Below are 27,879 nucleotides of genomic sequence, written 5' to 3' on the forward strand. Positions count from 1 at the left end.
TTACAGACTCCATGTAAATACTGTTTCCAGAAAATGGGATAGTTTTATTAGACCAAAGGAAAAAACTTTTAATTCAGATAAGCCATCTCATACTTCCAAAGAGTTTTACAAAGGTTTTACTCGATCACCTTTGGCAAGACACATGTTAATACATACTACTGAAAACTCTCATACGTGTGAGGAGTGTGGAAATGTGTTCAGTCGAAAATCATATTTAAAAAAACATATGTTGATACATACAGGTGCAAAACTTTACACGTGTCTAGAGTGTGGTAAAGGATTTATAAGGAGTTCGGGTTTGTCAACACATATGTTAATACATACAGGTGAAAAATCTTACACGTGCCAACACTGTGGAAAGGGTTTTAGTCAAAGTTCAAATTTGAAAACACATGCATTATTACATACAGGTGAGCGGGCTCACAGGTGTCAAGGGTGTGGAAAGGGATTTAGACAAAGTTCAGTTTTGGCAAGACACGTGTTAACACATACAGGTGAAAAACCTCACACATGTAAAGAGTGTGGAAAGGGATTCCGTCAGATTTCAGTTTTAACAAGACACATGTTAACACATACAGGTGAAAAACCGCACACGTGCAAAGAACGTGGAAAAGGATTTACTCAAAGTTCAAGTTTGGCAATACATATGTCAATACATACAGGTGCAAAGCCTTACACTTGTGAAGAGTGTGGGAACGCATTTAGTAGAAGACCATATTTAATAAAACACATAGTAATGCACACAGGTGTCAAACCTCATGCATGCCAAGAGTGTGGAAAAGGGTTTTATCAAAGTTCTCTTTTAGCAAGACACATGTTAATACATACGGGCGATAAACCTTACAAGTGTAAAGAGTGTGGGAAAAAGTTTTGTGTAAGTTCAAATTTGTCAGCACACATGGTAATACATACAGGTGTAAAACCTCACACCTGCCGGCAGTGTGGACAGGGATATAGTAAAAGTTCAATTTTGGCAAAACACATGTTAATACATACATGTGAAAATCTTACTCGTGTGAAGGGTTTAAAAATGGATCTGGTCAAACAGCAGATTTAATGGAACATGTTAGTACATATATGTAGAAAGCCTTATTCGTGACAAGAATTTAGAAAGGGCTTTAGCGAGACTTCAAGTTTGTTAATACATACCAGTGAATAATTTCACATGTGTAAAGGGTGTGGAAATTGATTTATTCAAAAATAATTAACAAAATTCATTTTATTATATTCAGGCAAAAGTTCTCACACATGGCAAAAATATACAAAGGGATTTACTGAAACTTCAAATTCTGCAATACGCGTGTTAATATACATTTAAATAACCTCACACATGCCCAAAGTGTGGAAACGTATTTACCTGAATTTCAAATTTAGCAGCACATATTAATACATAGTAGTAAACAATCTGAGATGCCAAGGCTAAATATATTTAGGAAAAGAAAAAACGCACAGAAGAAAAATCTCAAAGGTGCAAAGACTGCTGAAAGGAATTTGTTAATAATATACTTGGCATCAATTTCTGTTGACATTAGTTTAGATTAGGTCAGTTTGTTATGTTAGTGTAGGGGTCCAGCACAATATTCCAAAAAAAAAAAAAAGGTAGAATTTGCTGATTTCTACTAATATTAGGTTAGTTCAGGTTTGCTTAGATTAGTTTAGATTACGTTAGGTTAGATTTGATTACATTATGTTACGTCTAAGTACTTGCATCATCCATTTCCTCTGTGTTTCGTACGTGCTTCTGGACCCCTTCTGCTAAACACACTCCAAAAATGTTCTACATTTGGTTCCGTTGGTTAGATTATATTACGTTACGTTATATTAGCCTGGGTTAGGTTCAATAACCTAAGGGGCCTTGGTGGCTCAGTGGTAGTGTGCACCTCTTGTGCTTGAGGTCCAGGGTTCGATCCCAGCCCTCGCCAATTGAACTGTGTGGAGGACAAACACCGTTTGCGTTGGTTTTCTCGGGGTTCTCCCGTTTCCACCCACTTTCTTCATTCCACCATTTCATTCATTACTCATGATCACCGTCTTCTTTAGTCTAACCGGCATGAGCGTGGGACGTAAAACTTACGATTTCAATTTATTTTCAATTACCTTCCAAAATAGATACCTTTAAACTTTTGCGATTGTATTTGAAAATTACTATTTGCAAATAAATACGATGGGAGGGTCAACTTTTCACCTACTTTTTTGCGATACTGTACTCAGATTCGGTCGTTTTATGGTTCCATGCGATAAATGAGGTTAGATTACCAATATTTAATTCACATAGTATTGCCTAGCGAGCGTTAGCGAGTCAAGGTGTGTAGGAGCCCCACATGTATTTTGTTTTAGCGAGTCAAGGTGTGTAGGAGCCCCAAAGGCATTTTGTTTTCTGTCTTCGTTACGAACAGTTTACTTTCTTCTCCCACATAGAGTTCAAGTCCGGTAAACTAGAATGAAATTAGTTAAAATTTTCATAACACTTTACTTAAACAACGATTACCAGTAAACACTATCAACATTTCTGTAAATCATCCTTTTATTTATTTTTGCCAGTTTTGGTTCCCCAACTCTAAACTGTTACTAAATGCGGCGTTCGGATTTTGACAAAAACATAGGTGCAAAAAACAAACCATCCTGTGCTAGATAACCACTAAAAAGCACGAATGCTTAGAGCTGCCTCGTGGCTAAACGGTTACCGTACGCGCCTTTGACGTGGGAGACCCTGGTCTGGCGGGAGCTCATGTGGTTCGGATTCCACGTTAAATTGCAGTTTCACATCTCATATTGCCTCGCTGCTGAAAGAGACGCTAAACTAAAATCGAACCGAATCGATGTAGGAAACTTGTAGTTTTTCTTTAGAACAATAGTTACTAGTGTGAAACCAGTACAGGTACACTAGCCTATGTGATTCTAAGCAATATCTGTTGCTTATGCGCTGTTTTTGATTATGTGCATACCCCATCGTTGGCGCGGCTGCTTTCTGCAGATGGACTATTTACGTTACTTCACAGCTCTGATGCGGTTAGATAGCATTCTCACTTTCCAGTGGCCACCTAGCACAAGTGAGCTTGTACTTTTTGCGCGATTGTTTTTATCGTATACTTTCGAACGCGTGTTTATGTCCACAAAGGGAAATTTTTCGTAAAGTGAATCTTCACCCATAAATGCAACTCCTACCTAAGAAACAATTTTTAAGATACTATAGTGAATTTCATGATGAAATAATTGAATATAGTAAGATAGCAGGTACTATGATAGCGCATAGTCATTTCTAGGACACATTAGTTTGCATGCATATTGTGTTTGGTATTTATACACAGAAATGAAAGTTCTAATATTACGTCCAATCTTTATGCCCCTTGGGCTAAAGGAGACGTATAATTAAGAAACAGTGTGTGGAATGGCGATATGGGAGTAACTAGAATAACCCGGTGAAAACCCATGGACACAGTGCTATCCACCACATCGCATCACAAATATGGCGCACCAGAGCTCCACCGCGAATCCACCATGCCTTCCTCGTTATGTACTAAGTATTAAATATTACCTAAGAGTTTTACAAATTCTGCTATTTTTAAACTTAGTGCCTACAGATATAGTTATCATATATAGTATTTTACCGTATGTTTCTTGTAGCTACATTTACTATTCCTTGCAAAAGTGTGGAAGGACGAATAGATTTGGTGTACCCTCTCATCCTAAATAGTTAATGCTTTTGTATATTTAGCATAATACCATGGTTTAATTTTTGTGTTCTACCTCTTGCAAACCAAGTTCATGAACAGTATGGCCTAATATAGTGCGAATCACGACGGAAGTTTGAATCCAGTCCAGTAGGTGGTTACGCAAACCATCATGCAAGATAAAGCCATACAGTATAGGCATTTCTACCAATTTTCTCAGCTCGAGGAGAGTGGGATTACCGGACCATACCCCCAGTTTTGGCTATTTTGCTTTTATTTAAAACTGTTCTTGGTATTGACACTCTGCATTTATTTGTTTTAAAGTGTACCGCCCATGATAATAATCTGAGGAAATGGAAGAAGCTGATCATGATCACAAACGAAATGGTGCTATGATGAAAGTAGGAAAAACCCGACAAAACCTACGCACACGGTGTTTGACTACCACTAAGCCCACTTGACGCGAGCTGGGATCAAACCAAGCATCCGCGCAGGAAAAGTGAGCATTGATATGCATTGATTAACTTGCTCTGGTTCGTTTACATGAGCAAGGATATATAATCACTTACGGAATAGTAAAGACATCAGTCCATAATCACAACTCCTTTTACGAATTCAGTAATCTGTTTCAGATCTAGTTCAACTATGAACGGTCTTACCTTGTACCCCGAGTGTTTAGAGACTTTCTATGTTTGAGTTGTTTACTATATACAGGGTTTGAAAAAAAACGGGTATTTCTGAAAAAACCCAACCCACCTAAGCCCATGCGGGTTTTTTTCGAAATATTTCAATGTCTTTGGGGTAAAAATGTTAAAACATGATTTACATTTCATGATTGTCATTGTCACAACTGGCAACAATTTTCTATTCACTTCTGATTTGAAAAAATGACCGCCATTTTGAAATTTTATATTGGATAGCCGAAAAAATCTATACAGCAAATTTAGAATATCATGTGCTTCTACCCTAAAAAATTTCAATTTAAAAAGTCCGAAAATTGCACCCTGTAGCATGGATTTTTGCTATTTTGAATAATGGCCGCCATTTTAAAATTTCATGTCGCCAAAATATATACAGGTAATTTAATCTCTCGTGCTTCTACTTTGAAAATTTTAACTTGAAAGACCGAAAACTGCTTCTTGTAGCTTGAATATCCGTTATTTTGAAGAAAAAGGAAAAGAAAGAAAGAGCGCCATTTTGTAATGTAACTTTGGTATGCCGAAAAGATCTATACAGAAGATTTAGAGTATCTCCAGCTTATATCCTGAAATTTAAAAGACCAAAAGTTGAACACTACGAACAAATGTAGATCGAGTCTTCCCAGGAGCCTGTGGCGTTCGCCAAATATGAATACCAAATAGCTATATTAATTTAAGACATAATTCGTCAAAATGTATTATAGAAAATAAATATTTTACAACGTAAAATAAATGGTTTTATTGTCGAAGTTCACTTTCGGTGCTTTGTGCGTTCAATTACGGGAATTTCCCGAGCACTTTCTGCAAGACGTTTCTTTTCTGAAAATTTAAAACAATTAACAAAGATAGGCCTATAATTCATACTTTATTAAAGTAAATGTTTCAAAATGTCATAAATGAAATTAAATTTCTTCCAACGTAAAATAAAAAGTTTAATTGTTGAAGTATTCTCTTCCGATGCCTTGTAGGTTCAATTGCGAGAATTTCCCGAACACTTCTTTCAGGACGGGGTTTTCTTGAAGTAGCATGCTTTACTGTACATCGAAACTTCCATTAATACTGAACTTTAAATTCAGCAGTTAAAATAGTAAGCGTTACGTAGTCTTGGGAGCTCCGAGCATTAAACTTCTTAATTTTGACAAGAATTTTTACGCTAATGCTGGTGTAGATTCTACAGAATGCTTATTAGAAGGATAGCAACAAATGACTTAACTGAACTGTTGTTGGTAAACCAAATTTTACTGAATACTTTTGTGACCGTAAAAGGTAAGAAATAATACTAATAGTTTTACTAGTGTATTTACATATTTACTGTTGGTACCGGCACCTATGATCTTAAACCTGTCAACGTATGAGGGATAATGTCCCTCAGCGGCGCCGAGTCAGGAAGCACACTATTCACGGAAAGTATTTTCTAAAATACAAAATTGCTTATTTTACTTCAAATTGGCTATAAGCATAATCCACACATTAATTTGTTCTATAATTATCTCAAGCTGAGTTTTTTAAAATCCATTTACTCAGTGGATTCAGTACTTTATAAAGGTCTTATGTTGAATGTTGTTGACTACCTTAACGTGAAAGCATATAATTCGCCCAAAAAAGTTTAAAACCTGGTAAAAATAACTATCAATATAATCACCTTAGTTGTACCAATAATATACTAACCCGATCCCAGCCCCCGCCAAGTGAACTTTGTAGTGGACAAACACCGTGTGCGTGGGTTTTCTCGGGGGTTTCCCGTTTCCTCCCACTTTCTTCATTCCACCATTTCATTCATCACTCATCATCACCGTCTCCTTTAGCCTAACCGGCATAACCGTGGGACGTAAAACTCATAGACTTCAATATACTAACAGAAAGGTCAAAAACCCAGATGGGTTTTTTCAGGTGGGTCCAATCCGAAAAAACCCGCTGAGTTTTTTCGGGCTGGGCCTATTTGGGCAAACCCTGACTATATATCGCAATGCGTCGATCAACAATTATTTCATTCTACTTTACTTCCAAATTATTTGCAAATACTGTTCTACTTTGTACGCTCGGTCGTTCCAAAGGGACTTTTAGTAATGCACGTGTTACTAAACAATTCATCCGTATGTCACGGAATAGGGCTAAATTGAATCAATACGTTTAGATGAATTGTAGGAAATATATAACAAGGGAGCGGCGTGTTATATTATAGTAGTGGGTAGTCAATAAAAGTTTAACATCGTCTCTGTCGATATTTTCCTTGCACTTAACAGATTCCGAAAGTACAAAAACGAAATCGCAGAAAACAACAGAAAATTGCATCCTACCAAATCAACACACATACAACACGTTATCTACTGCATGACAGACACACAAAACGCAAGTCACCCACTTGAAATGATGTTTGAGCTTAAAGGAGTAAAATATTTCCTTGCCGTTCGGCAGTAAGAAATACTTAAGTGTAGATTACAACTTTTATGAAACAGTTTTAGTTGAAAATACTATCCGCATTAGCGAAATCTTATCATTCAGTTGCGCATAAATAATAGAATACGGGGGTAGTAGGGCAAAAAATCCATACACTGTAATTCTGAAGACACATGAAGTATGTATAATGATGAGAAACTACTTTGACACTATATCTGAACAATAATCAGTTGTTCCATTACGAAAGTTCATTATTATGCTGTTGGTTTCTATCTAAAGTCTAACTTTCCTTCACTGCAACTTGTAACCTAATCCAACCAAAACTGCTCCCTCTCAACACATACGGAATTGCTCAACTTCGTCAGTAAGAAATACAGTCATCTTAAGACGCCGAAATATCACCCTCTCATCATTACGCATGTACTTACTTTAACCGTGGCCTTGACCATTACTACTACTAAATCACAGAATATAAAGTTAGAAATCAGCACTTATTATACATTTTCCGGTGTGATACGTTAGCTGTTCAGGAAATATCTTACCCACTGTGGATTGTTAAAAAAAATTACATTCTGACATATCACTGTTGACAATGCAATGGTTTAAGGGGCCGCGGTGGCTCAGTGGTAGAGCGTTCACCTCTGGTGCTTGGGGTCACGGGTTCGATCCCAGCCCCCGCCAAGTGAACTTTGTGGTGGACAAACACCGTTTGCGTGGGTTTTCTCGGGGTTCTCCCGTTTCCTCCCTCTTTCTTCATTCCACCATTTCATTCATTATTCATCACCACCGTCTCCTTTAGCCTAACCGGCATAACCGTGGGACGTAAAACTCAAAGATTTCATTTCATTTTCAATGCAATGGTTTATTGCTACATCGAGTGGAGGGGAAATATTGATAACGATAATTATAAAATTACATGTTCTAATTTCAGGACATCTGCCGAGACCATCAAGGATCTCTGGCAGATGCCTCGTCGAAAGAACTACATTTTTGAACCCTGGTGATCCCCTCTTGTCTAAGCTAACATTATGTTCCATGTTTAAAACTGAAAATTTTCCCGGGCGGCTATAACAAGAGGTAAAAAGAAAAAAGAGAAAAATGTAGGTGATGCAAAATAATAATCGACAAACCTTGTTAATGTTTATCGGTGGAAGGCATATGAAATACATTTTCTAATATTTCTTTTCACTGCTGGAAAATCCTAAATTTCTGATTTAATGGTGGGTAATTCCAATTACTGCAAACATGGCTGGCCAGGCTATTGTTGTGTTACTTTCGATGCTTAATTTCTGTTATTCAATCTTCAAAGTTTTGCTGTCGGCCTATTTCACTTAATTAATTTTATTTCATAAATATGTTATTTTTCTTAGTCCTTGGCATGGCACACGAATAGTATGTATATGCTTATTTAAATTATTTTTGCTCACATCAGTTGGCCCTTTCGTGCTCACAAAGGTTCTTCAAAATTATAACAGGCAAACATGACAGATTTTAGCAGTCTTTTTCGACTATCATCCAATTGTTTTAGACAAAAGGCCAAAAGCACCTATAACAATGGAGTTAGAGATGGGGGGCGGTAGAAGAGAACTACAGGGAAACGTTCTACCACCTCTCATTGGATGAGATGGTTTCCTTTCTTTCCCGTGATTTACATAAATTATTTATAGCCATTTATTTTACTTAAATAGAATTTTTAATGTCGAAACTAAAGAGACGAGAGTAAAATTACTTGCTCTTTGCAGAAGCAGTGGCGGAGAAAGAATTTAAAAAGGGGAATTTTTTATTATAATTTAACAGGGATATAGAAAGAATATATGTATAATCGTAATAATATTTCAGATTATTACAAGTGATCATTTCAGAGATGTACTTATTTTTTTTAATACTCTTAAATTAACTTTATATCAAATGATTCCTATCTTACATGTTCGTTTCTCTAATCCTTATGTCTGTGAAGAAATTTATAGTGTATGAGACCTGCACAACTTCATATTTACTTGATGAAAATAATTTTAAAAAAAAATGGTATATACTTTCCCAAAATACAGCCCTTAGATAGAAAAGTAATGGCAACACTGTTCACACGTCAGAAGGCTGTCTCAGCACTACAGGAGTTCCGTAGGTGATAAGGGAATGTGAGACAATGAAGTATGGGGAGTGATAACGACTATGTATTATTCAGTCAAAACAAGCAATGTCCTAAAGAAGGAAATTTGATGCGCCATAACAATGTGTTTCGTAAAGACGAACGACGTGCATGGATGAAGATTGAAGTGGCAAGTGGATGCAGTCCACAACAGTATTTTCTTCGGACTTCGTGATAACCTCTTCGTCAAAGGTGACCACTTCGCGGAAAGCACCACAACACAAGGGAAGAAATCACACATACAACATGGTGATCGCTGCGGTACATTGATAAAGGTTGACGCGCTGACGGTTATGGTGCCTTCCACATGTGTGATAAAAAAGATACAGAGATGGGAGGTGATTAAATTGAGGGAACGTAATAGATGGTTTTATGTGCATAAAACCAGGTAGGAATTATAACACTGTTCTCATTACTTTTATCCAGCTCTTGTATATGATCAGACCTTTGACGACTCTATACGTAAAGGATCCGCAATACTACAACGTACGTTAAAAGATGTAAATAACTTTTCACTGATGGTGATGTCCCGTCTGATATGAACCAATGATCTAACCAGAAAGAACAAAATATTAGACGAATCATATAATGCACTTCCAAACCAGCTGGTCTAGGATCGACGATATCAATGGACCACAGTAAGATATCAAAATAAATGCGAGTAATAGGTTAAAAGCACTACAAATTGATTTTCAACTGGCTCCATTTTCTCTTCGAAGAGTGTACAGATCATACATAAATTTCTAAAAATTCAGACTTTGGTAATATATTGAATTCTGGAAATGAGATATTCGAAAAAACTCATTGGTATCAAAGAATATGGTGACGTTTGAAGCTATTCCCGATCGAAACATTAGAAATACTAACAAAATCTAAAGTGTAATATACACATCTAAACGTAAATGTGTTCAATAATACTATAATGGAACCAAGAAAGTTCTGTCCCTTTTTTGGAGGTCTGTGTTCAATTGGCCCTCACACCGTAAGTTGAATGCGAATGGAGATAAGACGAAAGTCAGTTCTTGGTGTGGGTGTACGCAACAAACTATGTGGTTGTGACAGTTCAGTTACACTGTGAACTTGCGCAAGGACAGAGTGAACATGGGACCTCCACAGAACGTCACAAGGACTTGTATGCTATACGAGTTCAAACTGGGGTCAAATAGCGCTGCAGCGCGGCGGAAAATATGGCACGCCTTTGGTGAGGGTGTCGTGACTACGCAGACAGTGCAGTGGTGGTTTAACAAGTTTAAGGACGGTGACGAAACACTCGAAGACACACCATAGCCGGAAGACCACCACACGTACAAAATCAAGATCTTCAGGCAGCAATTGAGGCGAACAATGACCAAAGATGTAAGGAACTGGGACTACAATTCACTGTGAGTGGAGATACCATTTGGCAGCACCTCCATCAACTTGGAAAGCACTACAAGTTGAGTCGATAGATGGCACATGATTTGATTCCGAGCTAGAAGGCAACGCGAGCAGACACCTGCGTTTCTTTGCTGTCTCATCTAAGGAAGGAGTCATTTCTGGACATGGTGTTAATATGTAGTGAGTAGTGGGTACTGTACAAAGCTCCACGGCGCCTTTATCATTCGTTACCATACCATGAACCAGTTCGAAAACAGCCGAAAGCAGCACTTCACCAGCAGGTCCTCCTATGTGTTTGATGGACTGCTTTCAGCATCGTGCATCGGGAACTGCTACTGCTGGTCAGAGCATCAATGTAACTTTGTACTGCCAGCAGTTGAGCCGTGTTCAAGAAAAACTCAAAACTCTGAATCGCAAAGGGGATCTTCTGTCATAGGACAACGCTAAGCACCCACGTGGCTTGGATGACCCGAGACACCATTCTAAATCTTGGATGAGAAATACTATTGCGTCCGTCATACTGCCCGGACATTGCGCCGTCCGGTTATCATCTATTCCATTCCTTGGACAATCACCTTAGAGGATGCCAGTTCAAATTCCTAGTAGAGGTGCAAAATACACTTTATACCTTCCTTGCTTCACGGGCCACCAAGTTCTATTACGATGGAATCCATGACCTTCCAGATCGTTGGTAGCAGGTTGTCGATGCTGATGGGGACTATTTTTGATCGTCCAGGTACGTCTTAGGTGACATATCGATGTTCGAAGGTGGTAGGTGAAAAAGCGACGGAACTTTCTTGATTACCTTTATAGGCAGGAATAAAAACCTAATTTTCGATAATAAACTACTTATTATTTACATTTATCTAAATGCAGTTTAACAAGTTTATACAGTACAGAGAATGATGTATGTCATTTCAGATTTGTACCGCTAATATGAGACTTATTTCGTAGCTCTTAACTTAGAACATACCCATATATTTTCTAATAATTATAAACCTGCTTTTTTCAATTTTAATGATCACACATAAAAATAAATACTTGGTTAGTTATCAGCCTACATGTAAAATGAATACAAAATACCACACACCATGAACGTATTGCAACAAACGGGCAACAAATTCAACAATCTGTTTAAATGAAAACATTATAAAAGAAGGAAAAATAACTGGTATTGCAAGAGTTCCGACGATTTTTATGTATACTGGTATATATATAAATGACATGTTTAATTTCGTTGTATGACGATGAACGGATGCAATAAATTATGATTATGATTTTTTTTTTCAATAAATACGTGTTTTGGTTTCTACTGACCAAATGGCAGGCTTACATTACACTTGACAAGTTTCATGTGAGCCTGAATAAACGTTAAGAATACGTAGAAACTTTTCAAGAAGTTCCGTAAGTACAGATTTAAGTATATATAAAGTGTTTTGTCCATCATACGTGCTAAGTAAATTTAAATTTACCAATTAGTACATTTTGTTTCAAAAATAGAATTTTTATCATGTTCTCAATTTCGTGAATGTTCTATTTGGTCGCACTTGCGTACTCGTTCACACTTCCAGCTTGTGTAAATTCGATGTTTTTAACCAACACCTCCAAGATATCAAAATGGATGCTCACAACTGATCAAAAGCACCACAAATTTATATCCATCCTCTCTTCTAAGCTTGTGCACATGATACATAGCAATAAATTTCTTCATTCTCTGCTCTTTACAAGGAATGTGACAATTTTTGCTCTGCAACTCGTCTAGAAAAAAAAGTTGAAAACAATTTCTAAAATATTCAGAAACTAACATTCTAGTATGCAAAAATATCCAGAAAAAATAAGAAAATTATATACGGGTTAGGCAAAACAAATAGTTAATTGAACGATCATACAGCAATTATGTTAAGAATAATTAATACTTATATAATATGTGTCTTGGTTATCACAATGTTATTATTATATTTCTAGTGTTATTTCGGGAACCAATTATGTTGCCTTCTATTTTTAGACAGTAAAAGACAGCTTCGGCTTTACAAATATTTCTACACTTTATTTAACTCAAGTATTCTCTTTAATGCTGTTTAAATAAAATAATTAGTTTTCTTTTTTTAAGTTAGCATGAAACAGTCTAGTCTGTTCTGCATGCGGCTTCCAATTGCACTCAGAAAAAAGTCTCCTAGTTGCCTGTTACATGAGAATTTGTATTCGAAGTACACAGAAGCAGTAACTTATTGTAATTCGTGGATGAGTTTGAAAAATACCTATGTTATAAAGGCAGAAGGTCAACTAAAGTATATTTTAGTAGGTTAAAAAGTACCTTCTTTTTAACAAGAAAGTATTCGAACCCAACTTCGATTGTAAAGGCTCTGCATTAGATTAGAAATATTGAAGCTGCATACGTTTAGAAACTTGTGTTAACTCTTCTTCAATCTTCTTGTAGAATATTAATACTCCAAGTACTATTATAGTTGTTACTTGGAAATCAGATGTACTTTTCTTATTATTACAATTATAAAATTATGAGTTAAACGTTCTAAGTTAGTTGCAGAGCCTTTGACAACAGCGCTTCCAATACATTACATGTTCTGTCCAGCTGTCAGAAGCCAACTTTCGTTAACTGCACAGTAGTTTATTTACATAGGTCGACAAATTGTCACTTTTCTTCTAGGCATTGCATAAAAATAAATTTTCGGAATAAATCGAGTACGCTGATCACGGAAATGAAGCCTATTTCCTACATCACGTCAAGTTTTTTTCACAATCATCATTATAATCTGTAACCAGCGGAATCGGAAAGCTATTGCATGGCGATAGAGGCAGTATGAAAAAGTTACATAGTTATAAATACAACATGATATGCATATAATATTCCAAGAAGGATATTTATATACAGAATAGTTACTATACTATGCTTAGGCGGATTTATGGGTGCATGGGGGGCATTGCCCTCAGCCATTTCGGAATGACATAATTAGTGATGGGCAGTGGGAATATTTCCGGTGGGAAGGAATTTAAAAATGGGAATATTCCCGAGTTTTTTCCCTGGCCTATAAATTCCCGGGAAGGAATTTATTTCCATTTGTTTTCTTTATCTTCCAAATTATAAGAACCATATGACAAATTATTTTATTTTAATATATTCTGATTTACCTCTAGGTTTTAAAGAATTTGGAGGTTAAAAACTTAAAAATTCTTTGACTGTACTTTATATAACTAATAATATGATATCTTAACTTCCATTTCCATTTGCACTAAAAAGTAAGGTAATTGTAATAATAATACTAATATTGGGGAGCCAAAACTAGCAAAAAGTAGGATGATTTACGGAAGAAATGAGTTGATAGTGGTGTTCAACTAGTCAAGAAAGTATCGAACACATTTTTTTAGGGCAGTAGGGGATTTGTACAAACCGTAAAGGTAAATGGAAATGATTTATGTGAGAAAAGAAAGTGAATTGTTGGTAACGAAGATAGAAAACAACGTGCCATGCGGGGCTCTAACCCGCCTTAACTCGCTGACGCTCGCTCTGCTGTGCTGTCTGAATTTAATGTTTGTAACGTAATTTAACGTATTAAACTACAAAACAATCGCATCGGAATAGAATATCGCAAAAAAGTAGGTGCAAAAGCTAGCCCTTCAATGCTAAACAATAGCCAAAATTAGCAAAGTACTAACTTACAAATGTTGAAAAGGAACCATTTTGTAAAGTAATGTAGAATTATGTAGAAATAGAGATGAAGTACTATTAATAAACCCTGAACCACCGATAGTAATATAAGTCGGTCTGTCACCTCTCTCTGAATCGAATTTCTGAAGAAGTACTCGGACTTCTCTTACATGTGAATTAATGCATGAAATTTCGAGAAATAGGTAAAAAGAAAGGTCGTGTATGGCAATGTTACGTGCTAAATTATAAAGATAAATCAGTATCTTGCAAATTTTGTGAACATAAATGCGCATGCGCAAATGTTGATAAATTGGTGAGGCATGTATCTTACGGCAGTTACCCAATCTAATTTGTTTATAACATTTAAAAATTTAATATGTTTATAACATCAGGGGGGGCAATGGTCCCCCCAGAAGAGAAAACTTTCTTATTTTATATATATAAATAAAACCCATCCCAAATTTGGAGCCCTTAAAAGTAGCAGTATGACAACCCATCGCCCCCCCGAGAAGTCTGTCCTGGATCCGCCCCTGTATAACATCAGTAGTAGATTCAAGTATAGAACATCCACTTACTTATAAATTTAAACTGTTTAGAGGTGTAAAAATATGTGGACTTATTATACCATTTTTTCCACACATTTACTTTCATAGAGCATACTGTAAGTAAATATATATTCATGCGTATTATCTAAACAAAATAAAGTACTAATAAAGCAACATAGTACCGTTCAGAACATACATTTTAATGAATCCCCTTGAGACAAGTGTAATAATGTACTGTGATAGAAAGTGAATTTAACTTCGAAATCTTAATATAGTAATAGAATACTTTTCCTTGTAATTGTGCATAAATTCCCGGAAAAATTCCCATTTTGGGAATCTTCCGGGGAATTTACCCATCACTAGACATAATATAGTATTAATGCTAAACAAGTATTTGCTAGCAGCAGGGAAAGCTACTTTCCCTACCACCCTTCAAGGAATTGCCCCCTTGCTCTCTCATGCCCCCAGGGTGTTTTTCCAAAATCCGCCCATGATACTATGCAATATACACAGTAAGAAGTTTCAAACTTACCAGACGGAGGTATTACTTCCGTTGACGTTTGCCTCTTAATGAACGCCTGATACTCTTCCTCTTGTGTGTGACTTCTCCTTCACGTGTGATGCACCGCAGGAGTCAGACATCATGTTGATTCCCCAATGACCTTGATAACGACGTTCCAGAGTTTCAAGTTCCTGATGGAACCGTTCACCATATTCCTCAGATGTGCCAGCCAAATTGTCCGGAAAATGGTCTAGATGTGACATTAGAAAATGTAGTTTCAGGCTCACTTTGCATTCTAATTGTTTAAATTTCTGTAACATATTTTACACTATCTCCTTATATTCAGGGTGCTTATTCTGACCAAGGAAATGTCGCACAACATTTTTGAAACTTCCCAAGCTTGCTTTTCTATTTCCGACATTGTACTTTCGAAGCCTTCGTCAGACATCAACTTACGTATATCGGGTCCAATAAAGATGCCTTCCTTTAATTTTGCAGCTGACAGATTTGCGATTTGACTACACTGATATTGGAAGCACTCTCCTGTTTTATCCAATACTTTCAAAAACTGTTTAATAAGTCCTAGTTTTATGTGTAGTGGAGGCAATAAAATGCGTTTTGGGTCCACCAAATGCTCATTGACGATGTTCTTTGATCCCACTAGTAGATTTTCCCTCTTAGGCCACTCTCTTCTATTCCAATGCTCATCATACGCTCTACTGTTCCACTCACACAGATAGCATGGCATCCTTGTGTACCCTGTTTGCCGGCCAATAAGTATTCCGATCACCTTGAGGTCACCACATACAAGCCAAAGGTGTTCTTCATACTTCACATTTTCAAGTAGTTTCATGGTACTGTATGACTTTCAAATGTACGGAATACGCAATTGGAATTGATGCTAGTTCGTTCCCAATATGTAGCAATACCGCCTTCAAACTTCTCTTCGAGGAATCTATAAATAACCTCCATTGCTTACTATCATACGTTTGAACACCCATTTTGTTCAATAGTCCGACGATGTCTTTGCAGAACACCATTGAACCTCTTTCAAGAAAAAAGTCTCTGAAGTCTTTATCACGATTTCGGTACAATAAGATGTGCCGGGTGCAAGTAAGTTGTTTTCACTGAGACGACGAGCCTAGAAGTTGTGCTGCGTCTTTCGAGAGTCACAAGTCTTTCACCAAATTATTTAGTTCTGCTTGATTAAGAGGTTTCGGGTTGCTATCACTACCACCTACGGAAACGTCAGAATCACGACTTTCAAAACTTACATCCAGTTCAGAAACACATGTATCCATTGACGTTGGTGGAGAGGGGATTGGAAGCCCTGGAGCATGAGGCACAGGTCTAATCGCTGATTCTAAGTTGGGATAAACGATTTTGTTCATGTTTTTCTTGTTGAATCCCGTTACGTTTGTCATACAGAAGTAACAGTCATCCACATGTTTTTTCTGCACACGCCATACTATGGGAATAGCAAAATTCAAACTTTTTAATTTACCTGCACTCCACTTCCGTAATTGCTCCACGCAAGTATGACAGACGATGTGTGAAGCAAACGACTTGTCCTGATCTCTGAGCTTCATTCCAAAATAAGCGAAATATGTTTTCGAACAAATGCCGATATTTGTCGGCGTCTTGAACTTATCACGTAAACTCCACATATGTAACAAAATGTATCAGGGCTATTACGAAACTGTCGTCCTGACATTTTAGCAACAGCACTTCGAAACACAAACAATTTCTAGATAAACGAAAAACACCGTTGGCAATCAGTAACGCAAGCTCCTTCTTCCCGCCCTCATTCACACTACATTGTTTATTTCCGAGTAGATAACGCAGGAATGATAGTGTTCACTGGTAGTTTCCCCCTTCCCCTCCCTACACATAAGCGATGTTGCCACATATAAAAAATGAAACTATAAAGTTGATTTCACAGTCTCTTTTTGTGGTAATAACCTTGAATAGGTTGGGAGAGGGGGTAGGTGTGCACAGAAAACTGAGGGTGATGAAAAAAAACTTATGTCATTCTTGTGTTCTACGGGTTCCAAATTAGTAAAGAAAACCCCTTTCTTTCCAAACCCCATAATCCATGTCAACCTGTGTTATGATTTTTTTTCCTTGAAAGTTCTCCGTTATCACTTTTTATTACTCCCTCATTAGTCATTTAGTTGTAAGTGATTGTACATCCTGCATAAATGGCTAGTTTTAAGCATCGTGAACCTAATACTTCAATTTACCTATTTTAAAAAATAATCCTTGAAAATAGTTAAATATTAATTGAGGAGTTTGATGTAATAAGGGCGTAAGTCTGATATATGCATTTGGAGAAAAACGATGTTGAAAATTTAAGTGGTGGTTTCTTTGTTACATAAAACAATGTAATATGCAGCATTTTATTCCGATATTCAGTTGAAATTTTGACAGGAGGCTGAACAAGCGTGGTAAAAACCACTTATGCGTTTGATACAAAAAGGGCGTAACCTCGCTTACGCTCTTATTACATCAAACAATCAATTCTACTACGGTACTTCCTAAGTGAGTAACAATGAAGTAAATAAATAAATGAAAGACAATCTATGACAAATAATCGAGTAAAAATAAAATAAATCTATTATGTTTACTTTTCTTTAGAGCCTGACTTGCAAAAATGCATTGTGAACTACTTTAAGACGAACGAAATTGGCTTGTTCTGTAGTGCATATAACAACGGTCAATGTATTTCCTCATTTCATTCACTACTCAGAAAGTGGAACACACATATAGCCCAATGATCTTCCCAGAACACGTTCCTCATTAATTCAGGCTCAAGCATAGGGCTCGAAACCTGTTAAAGGTAATTCAGGATTAACTGAATTATATAGACCAAACCACTAATACAAGTTATTGGACCCTCAGTTAATGTGGAACTGTAAACTATTGTTTCAATGTAGATAATAAATACATAAAATAAAATAGAATGACTACTGAAAACAAGTCAATAAAAAGAAAAGTTTATTCAGTGCGCAACAAACGAACAAAATCCAAAGAAAACGAACATCAAGAATCTCAGAATTTTGAATGCAGGGATCAAAACAGCACTCACGTACAAGATGTGATCAAAAACCACGATAAATGATTTTTATTTTCCTTTAAGCAGCAACTGCTGATGCTACACCCATTTGATGTAATTTGTTCGATAGCCTGATCCATTGAGACAGGCAGGGTAAATATAGAACATGTTCTGACTTGTCAGTCCGGGTCCAGAGCCAGGCCGTGTTTACCATGTCTGTCGCCCATCATGGATTTCGATAATGCTGTAACTCTGAAGACTGTTTGCAAGTGGTATGAACGATTTAAAAGCGGAAATGAGTCGGTAGAAGACAAGCAATGTTTGTAACGTCCATTAACCACAAAAACAGAAGAAAACGTGCATAAAGTGCCAAAATTGTTTGTTCAAACAGGCGAATAACTATTTAAGAGCTTACCGAAAAACTTAGTACCTCACAATTTAAGCATTTTGACAACTGATTTGCCAATGAGAAGAGCAGGTGCGAAATTCGTTCTCCGACTTTTGACTGACGAACATGATTTTTTTGTCGATAAAAATGTTGGTGTTTGTCCACATCCACAGTACTGTCCGGATATAGTACCGTGCTAATTCTGCCTCTTCCCCAAAATGAAAACCGTGCTTAAAGGAAACATTTTGACACCATACGTCAGTATCGAGAGGGTCACGACAGAGCAGCTGAATGTCCTTCCAGGAATGCTTGCAGCCATGGATTCAACGTTGGGATAAGTTCATTAGTTGCCAAGGACAGTACTTCGAAGGAGATTAAATCAAATTACACGTAAGCTTATTACTTTGTTTCTAATACGGTAAAATTACTCACCGTATTTTTTGACCACGTCTCGTATATTTTGAAAAATATGGAAACACTTAAATTTTAAAATATGAAAATAAAACTTTTGACACTTTATTCGTTAGAAATATGAAACTTTGGATACAAGGGAACCTTACAAAAGAAGATGTTAAAAATATGTATTTGAACAGCACTATTAAGATAAATATTCATCGGCTTTCAGTATGTTACTATGTTCTAATATACAAAGTAAATTTCGATATGATATTGGCAAACAATAAATTTCTTGAAATGTTAATTTGCTGATCGAATGTAAACACACTTCTTCATTTCTTCATTCAGCTGTATATATATAAACAGGTTTTATTCGAGTGCTAGACTTCTTTTGGCCGGAAGTACACATGAAAATTTCTTTATTTCTTTGACAGAACAACGAAGAATAATAATTTCCACTCTTGGCTCAACTGACCATGTTTGTATTTCGTTAGAAACAATGTTTAAGCACTGTACAGAAACAGTAAAACTGAAGTTCAGAAAAGAATATTGTCAGAAGGAGCCTCAATGCGCTTATAAAATTAGCTTTCTCTAATATGCCCACATTTGATAAAACTATTTCCTTCTTCTTGTTCAGCGCATTAACTATGCGATCGGGAAGTTGATTTCCCCTGTTCTGTTTGAGTAACACTCAATGGCAACACTATATGACTTTCTTTAAAATGAAAGTGAGACTGTATAGTGAAGAATACCTACAAATATGTTTTATATAGTGTAATGATGAAGGATGTCCTATATCGGAGTGCTTCATTGTGGAGAAAAACAGTGAATGGGTGTCGATACAGCGAGTAAATAGGTGCATTTCCATGCTACATACAAATACTGATGTAAGTTTAAAAATATAAACTAAAATAAAATGAATAATCAGGTTGCACCATTTATCAGAACACTATCTTAATATTGACATCTTAATATCATTACCTAAAACAGAGTTCCTCACATTCTGCTAATTTACAAGACGAGACTTTATAGCGTCATCTAGTTACGGAGACTACAAGGAGATAGTATGAAGTGATCTTGAATAATTTTATAATTAGTAAACTGCCAACTCTTGAGATTCAAACACCTGAGCAGTTCGCGGTATAATGCTGTCAATCTCAGTGCTGCAAAATGATAAAAGCAAAAACAATAAATATCGAATGCCTACACACAAGGATCATAACTTTAGCGAAGTATTAATTAAATACATCTTATAATGTAATATTACAAGATATGTCACGTTAGTTGGCGAGTTGCTTTTATATATGAAAAAGAATCAATATTGATAACCAACGAGAAAATATTTTTATTTAGAAAAATTGACAAGTACATAAAACGTCTCAACTACCTCATATCAATATATACGAGGAAAAAAAATAAAGGGGAAAAATACAGGGAATGGTATGCAGTCTATTTGATTAAGTTGTCTATGACTCCTACAGGGTTTACACTCAAACTAAATAATCAAATTTACAGCTTTTTCATGGTCTAAAAATTTTCAATTTCAAGATTGAAAAGTTCGTTATAACCACACAACAACAATAAAAACAGCATGGTATGAAAGCTCTTCTTCCTTTTTTCTGTTAAATTAAAAAAAAAAATTCTCGATTTCTAGGTTTGGTAACGAAATTCATGGCTTACTCACACGTGGACGTGCATACTGCTTTACTTATATATTTAATTTTAATTTATATATAAATGAAAGGACAAGAATCTTTATTATAATCAAAACAGAAAGAATATAAAAACGAAGGCGAACTTTCAACATTACTCTAATATAATTTTGATTTTAAGACAAAGTAAAACAATTTCTGCTCACTTCCTAATATTTACAAACTAGTTAACCGTGTCTATGTACATTACTATGTTTCGATAGCCAATCTCTCATCGTAAGAGGATAATGGTTTGAGCAGCATTTTCAGTTGTGTAGCTTGGATCAAAATTCGCACTCAATTCTCTTTCCTGAGAAACCTTTCCTTCCACTTTTACTTTTTACGTCGATTGATTGTGAGGATTGTTATACTCTGAAGACTGTGAAGAAAAAGATTAGTACGTGCATAGAATCATGTTACCGTAACTGTAATTCCTCAAGTCCTTTGCACTACCTACCCTTCAATTCTCCCCTGAAGCCTTGATCACGAAGGTTAAAAACGAGAATGAAATAATAAAAGCATCAGGCAAGTAAAAGCAACAGACTCGCCAGGGCTGAACAGTGTCCAACCAGCTGGTCACTCATTTAATGGAGAAGCAGCATGCTTTAATATGGTGGATGTAGTTTTTGTTTTCTTTTGATCAGACGTAGTAGGTTGCCACCTCATACCATAAATCTTTATTTGTGTATTGTGAATCACGTTGATATTCTGTATGTCGGAAAATTTTCCTTGAGACAATGGGTTGCATAAGCTGTGTGAATTTTAAATTATCCAAAAATAATAGATCCAATATACCTCTATAATAATAATTTTTTGACAATATGCAGAACAACATAACAGTTCTTGTTATTTTTATTCCGTCAAAGTCACCGTACAGTACATCTATACCATTTTGATAATGTTACAATTAATTTTAAGTGGAATCCATGATATTATTTTAAACATTTTCACAAAGGTTATTATTCTTTACAGCAATATTATTTTTTATAAAAGTCGTCCATGTTTATAAAAGTACAAGTAATTTTATATCAATTGATGCAATTATGTTTTATTTCTTTAAGGAGGTTACACGGTACATTTAAAGTTTTCAATATATAATTAACGCCAAAGATGTAAATGCAGCAGTAAATGTTCTTAGAAAAAATGAAATGAAATATTTAAGTTTTACGTCCCACCGTTATGCCGGTTAGGCTAAAGGAGACAGTGATGATGAGAAATGAATGAAATGGTGGATTGAATAAAATGAGAGGAAACGGGAGAACCCCAAGAAAACCCACGAGCACAGTGTTTGTCCAGCACAAAGTCCACACCAAATGTTCTTATAATAATCACCAATGATAATAGAGGAAGTAAGTACCCAACGAACATTCCGGCAATGAAATAAATGACCATATCGACATACATCGTAGTTCATCATATGTCAGTTTAGTTCCTTACATAGATTTCTCCTTATCGTGAGGGGTGAATCAATGCAAGATAAATAGTTAATATGAACCAAGTCTAGATATTTTCTTTTTTCTTTCTTCTATGTACAATTGTGTAACGTAACATAAATCAGAACTTTCCAATGGTATGCATCGCGAATGGAATCGCCACCATACCTTGTCATTCTTTATAAATATCGCTACTATTTATAAAACGTATGAGCACTCAGAAAAATTTCTCAATGGTGATGATGTCAACAACATAAAAATAAACGCATAATCGAAATCGAAAAGCAGTGCAAGAGGTCGAATTCCAATTGACGAATTTCTAAGTACAAAATTTATGTCAGAACGTTATACATAACTTAGATGAACAGTTGCAACTGCGTTCTGAAATGATAATGTTATCAGTAACTATTAAACATGTAGCAATACTTCATGATAAATGTATATATTGTGTACGATATCCCTGGGAAGGACTACATGGTAAAGATGATTTTATTATGTTATTTGTATCACTTTACTTCAACTTGAGGTATGTTGACAAAAAGAGTGTAAGTACTTAATATTATTCCAAAAGACCAATGGTCAGTTAAAAAAACACATTCATGACTACATTACCTATAACATGAGTTATAATGACGATGCCATAGAGCAAACTGTCTGGTTTTAACGATGTAATACTCCATAAAGAAGCTATGATAAAGTAGGTCTATAATAGTAGTGTGGTAAGGAAACGTGTGATCATAAAAGTGTCTCAAAGAAGTGAGCATAGGGTTTAATACCATAAAAATGTTTTTCCCACTCCTTTTGTTTATACATATTCTTTCCGTTGACGTTGCACATGCTCCCCACGGACGCACCGTCGGACTATGGCACGTTTGCTCTTGCTTCGGTTAGAAGTACTTATTGCTTACTAGTGGTCATCTAGCACAAGCGGGTTAGTAGTTTTCTGCTTTACAGCCTTTATAGCATGTCACAACGAGGGGCATGAGTTAAGCTTTTCTAATATCAATCTGCACACAGGAATGGAACTTGTCCCGCAAGAAATGTTTAAAAGTCGAGAGAGTATATCTCATCATAAACGAATGAAATACATCATAACATAGGCCTAATGCATGGTCTCAGATTCTTAACCTGTATGAATGTTATATTAATTTCCAAATCAAGCAATCTTCCTTTGTGAAGTAACTCAAGGTGCAGATTCAGAATAATAAAAGCATTTCCCTTTCTCTATTTTTGCTTTAAATGATTCCCCAAAAATTTAAATGATTCTAGACGTCCTTATTAACCTGGCAAATTATTGTGCATAGGTTGATAATATGCATGTAAACTGATGTGCCCAGGAAATAACTAGGTGCTACGCTATTACCATAAAATTCACTCAAAGTGCCTTAGAAATCGTTTCTAAGGGTAGGAGTGGAATTTATGGGTGCGAGACACATACATAAGAGAAACCACTGTTATGTATGCCGATGACACTACATTTATAACGAAAGATAATAATATCAACGCAATACACACGAAAAATAATAAAGCAATAGATAAATCTACGATTTGGCTGTTCCACAATAAATTACATTTGAATCACAATAAAACAGAGAAGTTATAGTTTCATCTCAGCGGCTCCACAACTGATACAAAAGAATGCTCTCAGTTAATCTATTAAAAATATACAGTACTTAGATACGAAATTAAACTGGAATGTGCATACTATGCAACTTTGTAAAAAATTATCAAGGGCAGTATATGTGTTACGTAAATTAAAAATATCTGTAAGTAAAAGTCTATTAATCACTGCATATTATGCTTTCTTTCACTCTCATCTGTCGTATGGCATACTATTATGGGGTAATTCTTCCGGGTTACAAACAAGTAGTGAAGGACAGTGGGAATATTCCCGGTGGAAAGGAATTTAAAAAATGGGAATATTCCCGGGTTTTTTCCCTGGCCTATAAATTCCCAGGAAGTTATTTATTTCCATTTGTTTTCTTTATCTTCCAAATTATAAGAACCATATGACAAATTACTTTATTTTAAGATATTATGATTTACTTCTAGGTTTTAAAGAATTTGGAGGTTAAAAACTTAAAAATTCTTTGACTGTACTTTATATAACTAATAATATGATATCTTAACTTCCGTTTCCATTTGCACTAAAAAGTAAGGTAATTGTAATAATAATACTAATATTGAGGAGCCAAAACTAGCAAAAAGTAGGATGATTTACGGAAGAAATGAGTTGATAGTGGTGTTCAAGTAGTCAAGAAAGTATCAAACACATTTTTTTTTAGGGCAGTAGGGGATTTGTACAAGGTAAATGGAAGTGATTTATGTGAGAAAAGAAAGTGAATTTTTGGTAACGAAGATAGAAAACAACGTGCCATGCGGGGCTCTAACCCGCCTTAACTCGCTGACGCTCGCTCTGCTGTGCTGTCTGAATTTAATGTTTGTAACGTAATTTAACGTATTAAACCATAAAACAACCGCATCGGAATAGAATATCGCAAAAAAAAAAAAAAAAAAAAAAAAAAGTAGGTACAAAAGCTGGCCCTCAATGTTAAAGAACAGCCAAAATTAGCAAAGTACTAATTTACAAATGATGGAACTATTTTGTAAAGTAATTTAGAACTATGTAGAAATAGAGATGAAGTACTATTAATAAACCCTGAACCACCATTAGTAATAGACGTCGGCCTCTGACTCATATTTCTGAAGAGGTACTCGGACTTCTTTTACATGAGAATTAACGTATGGAATTTCGAGAAATAGGTAGAATGAAAGGTCATGTATGGCAATGTTACGTGTTAAAATATAAAGATAAGTAAGTATCTTGCAAATTTTGTGAACATAAATATATATGCGCAAATGTTGATAAATTGGTGAGACATGTATCTTCTAGCATTCACCCAATCTAATTGGTTTATAACATTTATAAATTTAATGTGTTTATAATATCAGTAATAGAGTCAAGTTGAGCAAATCCACTTACATATAAATTTAAACTGTTACTATATAATTTTTTCCACACATATTTAATTGATAGAACATATTGTAAATAAATATACATATATGCGTAGTCTCTAAATATAATAAAGTGTTAATAAAGTAACATAGTACCTTTCAGAATATATAGATTTTAAAGAATCCTGTGTGGACAACAGTAATAATATGCTATGATATAAAAATTAATTCAACACTGAAATCATAATATAGTAATAGGATGCAATTTTCTTTCTGATTGTACATAAATTCCAGGATAAATTCCCTTTTTGGGAATCTTCCCGGGAATTTACCCATCACTACAAACAAGTACTTAAGTGGCAAAAAAGAAGATAACAGGAATTCCAGAGAGAGAATCTTGTAGACATTTTATCAAAGATTTTGAAATAATGACCATCCCGTCCTTGTACATATTATCGTGGCTTATGTATATAAAAGAAAACTGCACAAATTACGTTACTGGAAGTAGTGTTCACTCACACAATACAAGGCGCAAAAATGAAATAAATATTCCCCATGTGCGGTTGTGCAAAACTCAAAATAGTTATAAATATATATGGATAAAATTGTATAATCTATTGCCACTTAGAGTGAGAGAAATCGAGATTAAAAATTTTAAATGTTTTTGTAAAAAGTGGCTCTTAGAAAAGTGTATATATATTATTTCAGAATTTCAGGAAGAAATTTTAGGATTAGAATAGAAAAGCAGTACTAGGTAAAATATAAAATATTGTATTGATTAATTAAAATTGTAAATATTACATGTCCGCAAACTTAAATTTTGACGTTGCCTATTACAATATCATGTTGTTTAACGACTATAAATAATTCCTATTCTTAAATACGCGACCGGGTGTATGTCATATAAACGAATGTGGAAAAAAAATCAACTTACGTTAGGAGCCGTTAAAAGCGAAAATGACACCTAAGAGCCAAAAGCGCACCAAAAGTGCCCGCACAAAGCGCATACTCAGGGAACAGGTGTGTTAGCGACAGAGGCGCGGATATTGACAACGACAGTGCATGTAAACATAGAAGATTTTGTACATGGTGCAGAAATACTGCGCCGGCGGAAATTAGTAGGCTTCAGTGCTGTATCACCGGAACATTTTAATGAAATCTATCGGTTCAGTTGGAGAATTTATTTAAGTTTGTGAGGAAGAATGAGTCAAAGTCAGGTAAGGGGAATAGTAAAAGTTAAGAAATGGTTGATTTTGTAAGTTCTAAGCGGGACTCTATGTGGAAGCGGATGGACTATTTCGCGGAGAGGTACACCTGTTATAATGCCGCGAGAGGAGTGTGGAAATGGCGCGTGTATGTCAAAGGTGTCACATATCATGTGTAAGTTATATAGAACTATTCAAAAATAACGAGCGACAGTTGTTGAAATCTTATAAAATACACGGTGTGTAAAACAGGCGAACAATGTGTGGTAAATTGAAAATGAATTGAAAATAAAGAAAAGAAAATGAACATATTATTTTCAGCGTAGGACTCATTTTTTTCTTGAAAGTTTACAAGCAAGCCTCAGTTTTGAGGGTAAGTGACTTCTAACTCAACGGTAATGTACATCTGCACAGTGTACAGAAGCTATACTTTGTGTTTACAAGTGAAGCGTTACTAGTATGAAATCATGAAAAGTGCTATGGAAATTCGTATGACTGTCAAAATCCTCATGTTTTCACTACCCTCGCATACGCGTACACCCTACGTCGCTGATGCGCCTGCTCCCTTCGGACCCTGCAGGGAAATACCAGCTTCGCTTTTCTCTAACTGTAAGCGTATTCGTGCTTCTTTGTGGCCACCTAGCACAGGTTGCTCTGAGTTTTTTTGCACTGTAGCTTTTATACCCTTAACCTAATATAACGCAATTTAATCTAATTCAATCAAATATAGCCGAATGCAATACTATTCTTTTCGATTTTGGATCCGGCGATACGGCACTAATGCCAATTAATAGGTTACACATACTGATGGTTCCACTACAATGGTTCCATACTTGTAGTATTACACTTGTATACACGAAATATGATTTTCAGTATGTTGTGTAAAATTCGTCCAACTGTGCAATTCAATATCCTATAGTTACATTCCTCTTTATATGCATATACTCTTTTTAATCTATAATTACAATTTTTATGACGGATTACTCTTAATCCTAGAACGGTCGGGCTGGGTCTGTGAGACCCATCTACTTATATTTTGAATAAAATTTTCAACTTAAAATTAGCGGTTTGAGTTGTAATTACCTATACCTTCCTAAAACGACCGATAAGAGACGCTAGTGTTGCAAACCACTTTGATTTAATGTTAGTTTGCTTTTAGTAGAGCTCTGAACCTCGCGTGGGTCTGTTAGACCCAGCCCGACCGTTCACGTAACTTTTTTCTTTTTTTCTAGTGTCAGGGATCTTGTAGGTAGTTTACTTTTTTCAATGTGATTAAATATTCGACATTTTGTGAGTGTGTATATACGAACAACATTTCAGTTGGTATTTTGAGCAACTTTAGAACATAATGGAACGTGTAACAGATTCTTTGAGTGAAATTCATAGAATTTTATATGATGATGAAAGTGAAATGGACGATTCCGATTCAGATCCTGATTTTGAATTATTTAGTGACCATGATAGTAACAGTGAGTGTGGGGAATAAAATGATAAGTGTGAAGAATTGTTACTACTGCCACTCACACCGCCATTAGATAACAGTTTAGACAAAACTGAAAACTAAAAAACTTTGCCTCCTGACATTCAGTACATTTGAACATAGGTGGTGCCTTAGGTTATGTTAAATAAACTTATAAGTTTCCTTTACAATATTAGTTACCTATAACAAAATGTAAGTAAATATTCTTTTTTATATAATTTTCTAGAAAAACTCATATAATTTACTGACAAAAATATCTAAACAATTACAAAAATA

The 27,879-nt window shown here is 35.5% G+C and overlaps 2 protein-coding genes across 4 annotated transcripts in view; one reads left to right on the top strand and one right to left on the bottom strand.

Annotated features, from left to right (window-relative positions):
* LOC145684484 (uncharacterized) overlaps positions 1–27,879 on the top strand; it is a 53,612-nt gene that overhangs the window by 17,381 nt on the left and 8,352 nt on the right. The window contains exon 2 of one of the 2 annotated variants that reach the window (XM_081756929.1): positions 7–1,688. The exons of the other annotated variant lie outside the window; for it this stretch is intronic. Coding sequence (XP_081613055.1) covers positions 7–1,057 — 1,051 coding nt within the window. The 3' untranslated portion in view covers positions 1,058–1,688. Of the gene's footprint in view, positions 1–6; positions 1,689–27,879 lie in introns of those variants that run through there. 2 annotated transcript variants of the gene reach the window in all.
* Positions 4,748–26,411, bottom strand: LOC145684485 (uncharacterized). 2 transcript variants are annotated; one of them, XR_014131310.1, is made up of 2 exons: positions 19,821–26,411; positions 4,748–12,047 (listed from the first exon to the last, which is right to left on the bottom strand). XR_014131310.1 is itself a non-coding variant. In XM_081756933.1 (2 exons), exon 1 carries the CDS (start codon positions 16,665–16,667, stop codon positions 16,170–16,172), a length of 498 nt encoding a protein of 165 aa, XP_081613059.1. In that variant the 5' UTR covers positions 16,668–26,411; the 3' UTR covers positions 4,748–12,047; positions 15,031–16,169. The 2 variants fall into 2 exon arrangements, 1 of the variants encoding a protein (XP_081613059.1); XM_081756933.1 differs by having other exon boundaries at positions 15,031–26,411.

Source organism: Thermobia domestica, chromosome 4 (genome assembly GCF_964235325.1).
Source record: "Thermobia domestica chromosome 4, izTheDome1.hap1.1, whole genome shotgun sequence".
Lineage (NCBI taxonomy): Eukaryota > Metazoa > Arthropoda > Insecta > Zygentoma > Lepismatidae > Thermobia > Thermobia domestica.

Coding starts and splice junctions, on each gene's coding strand:
- LOC145684485 (XM_081756933.1), bottom strand. CDS start 16,667: ATGTGGAGTTTACGTGATAAGTTCAAGACGCCGACAAATATCGGCATT.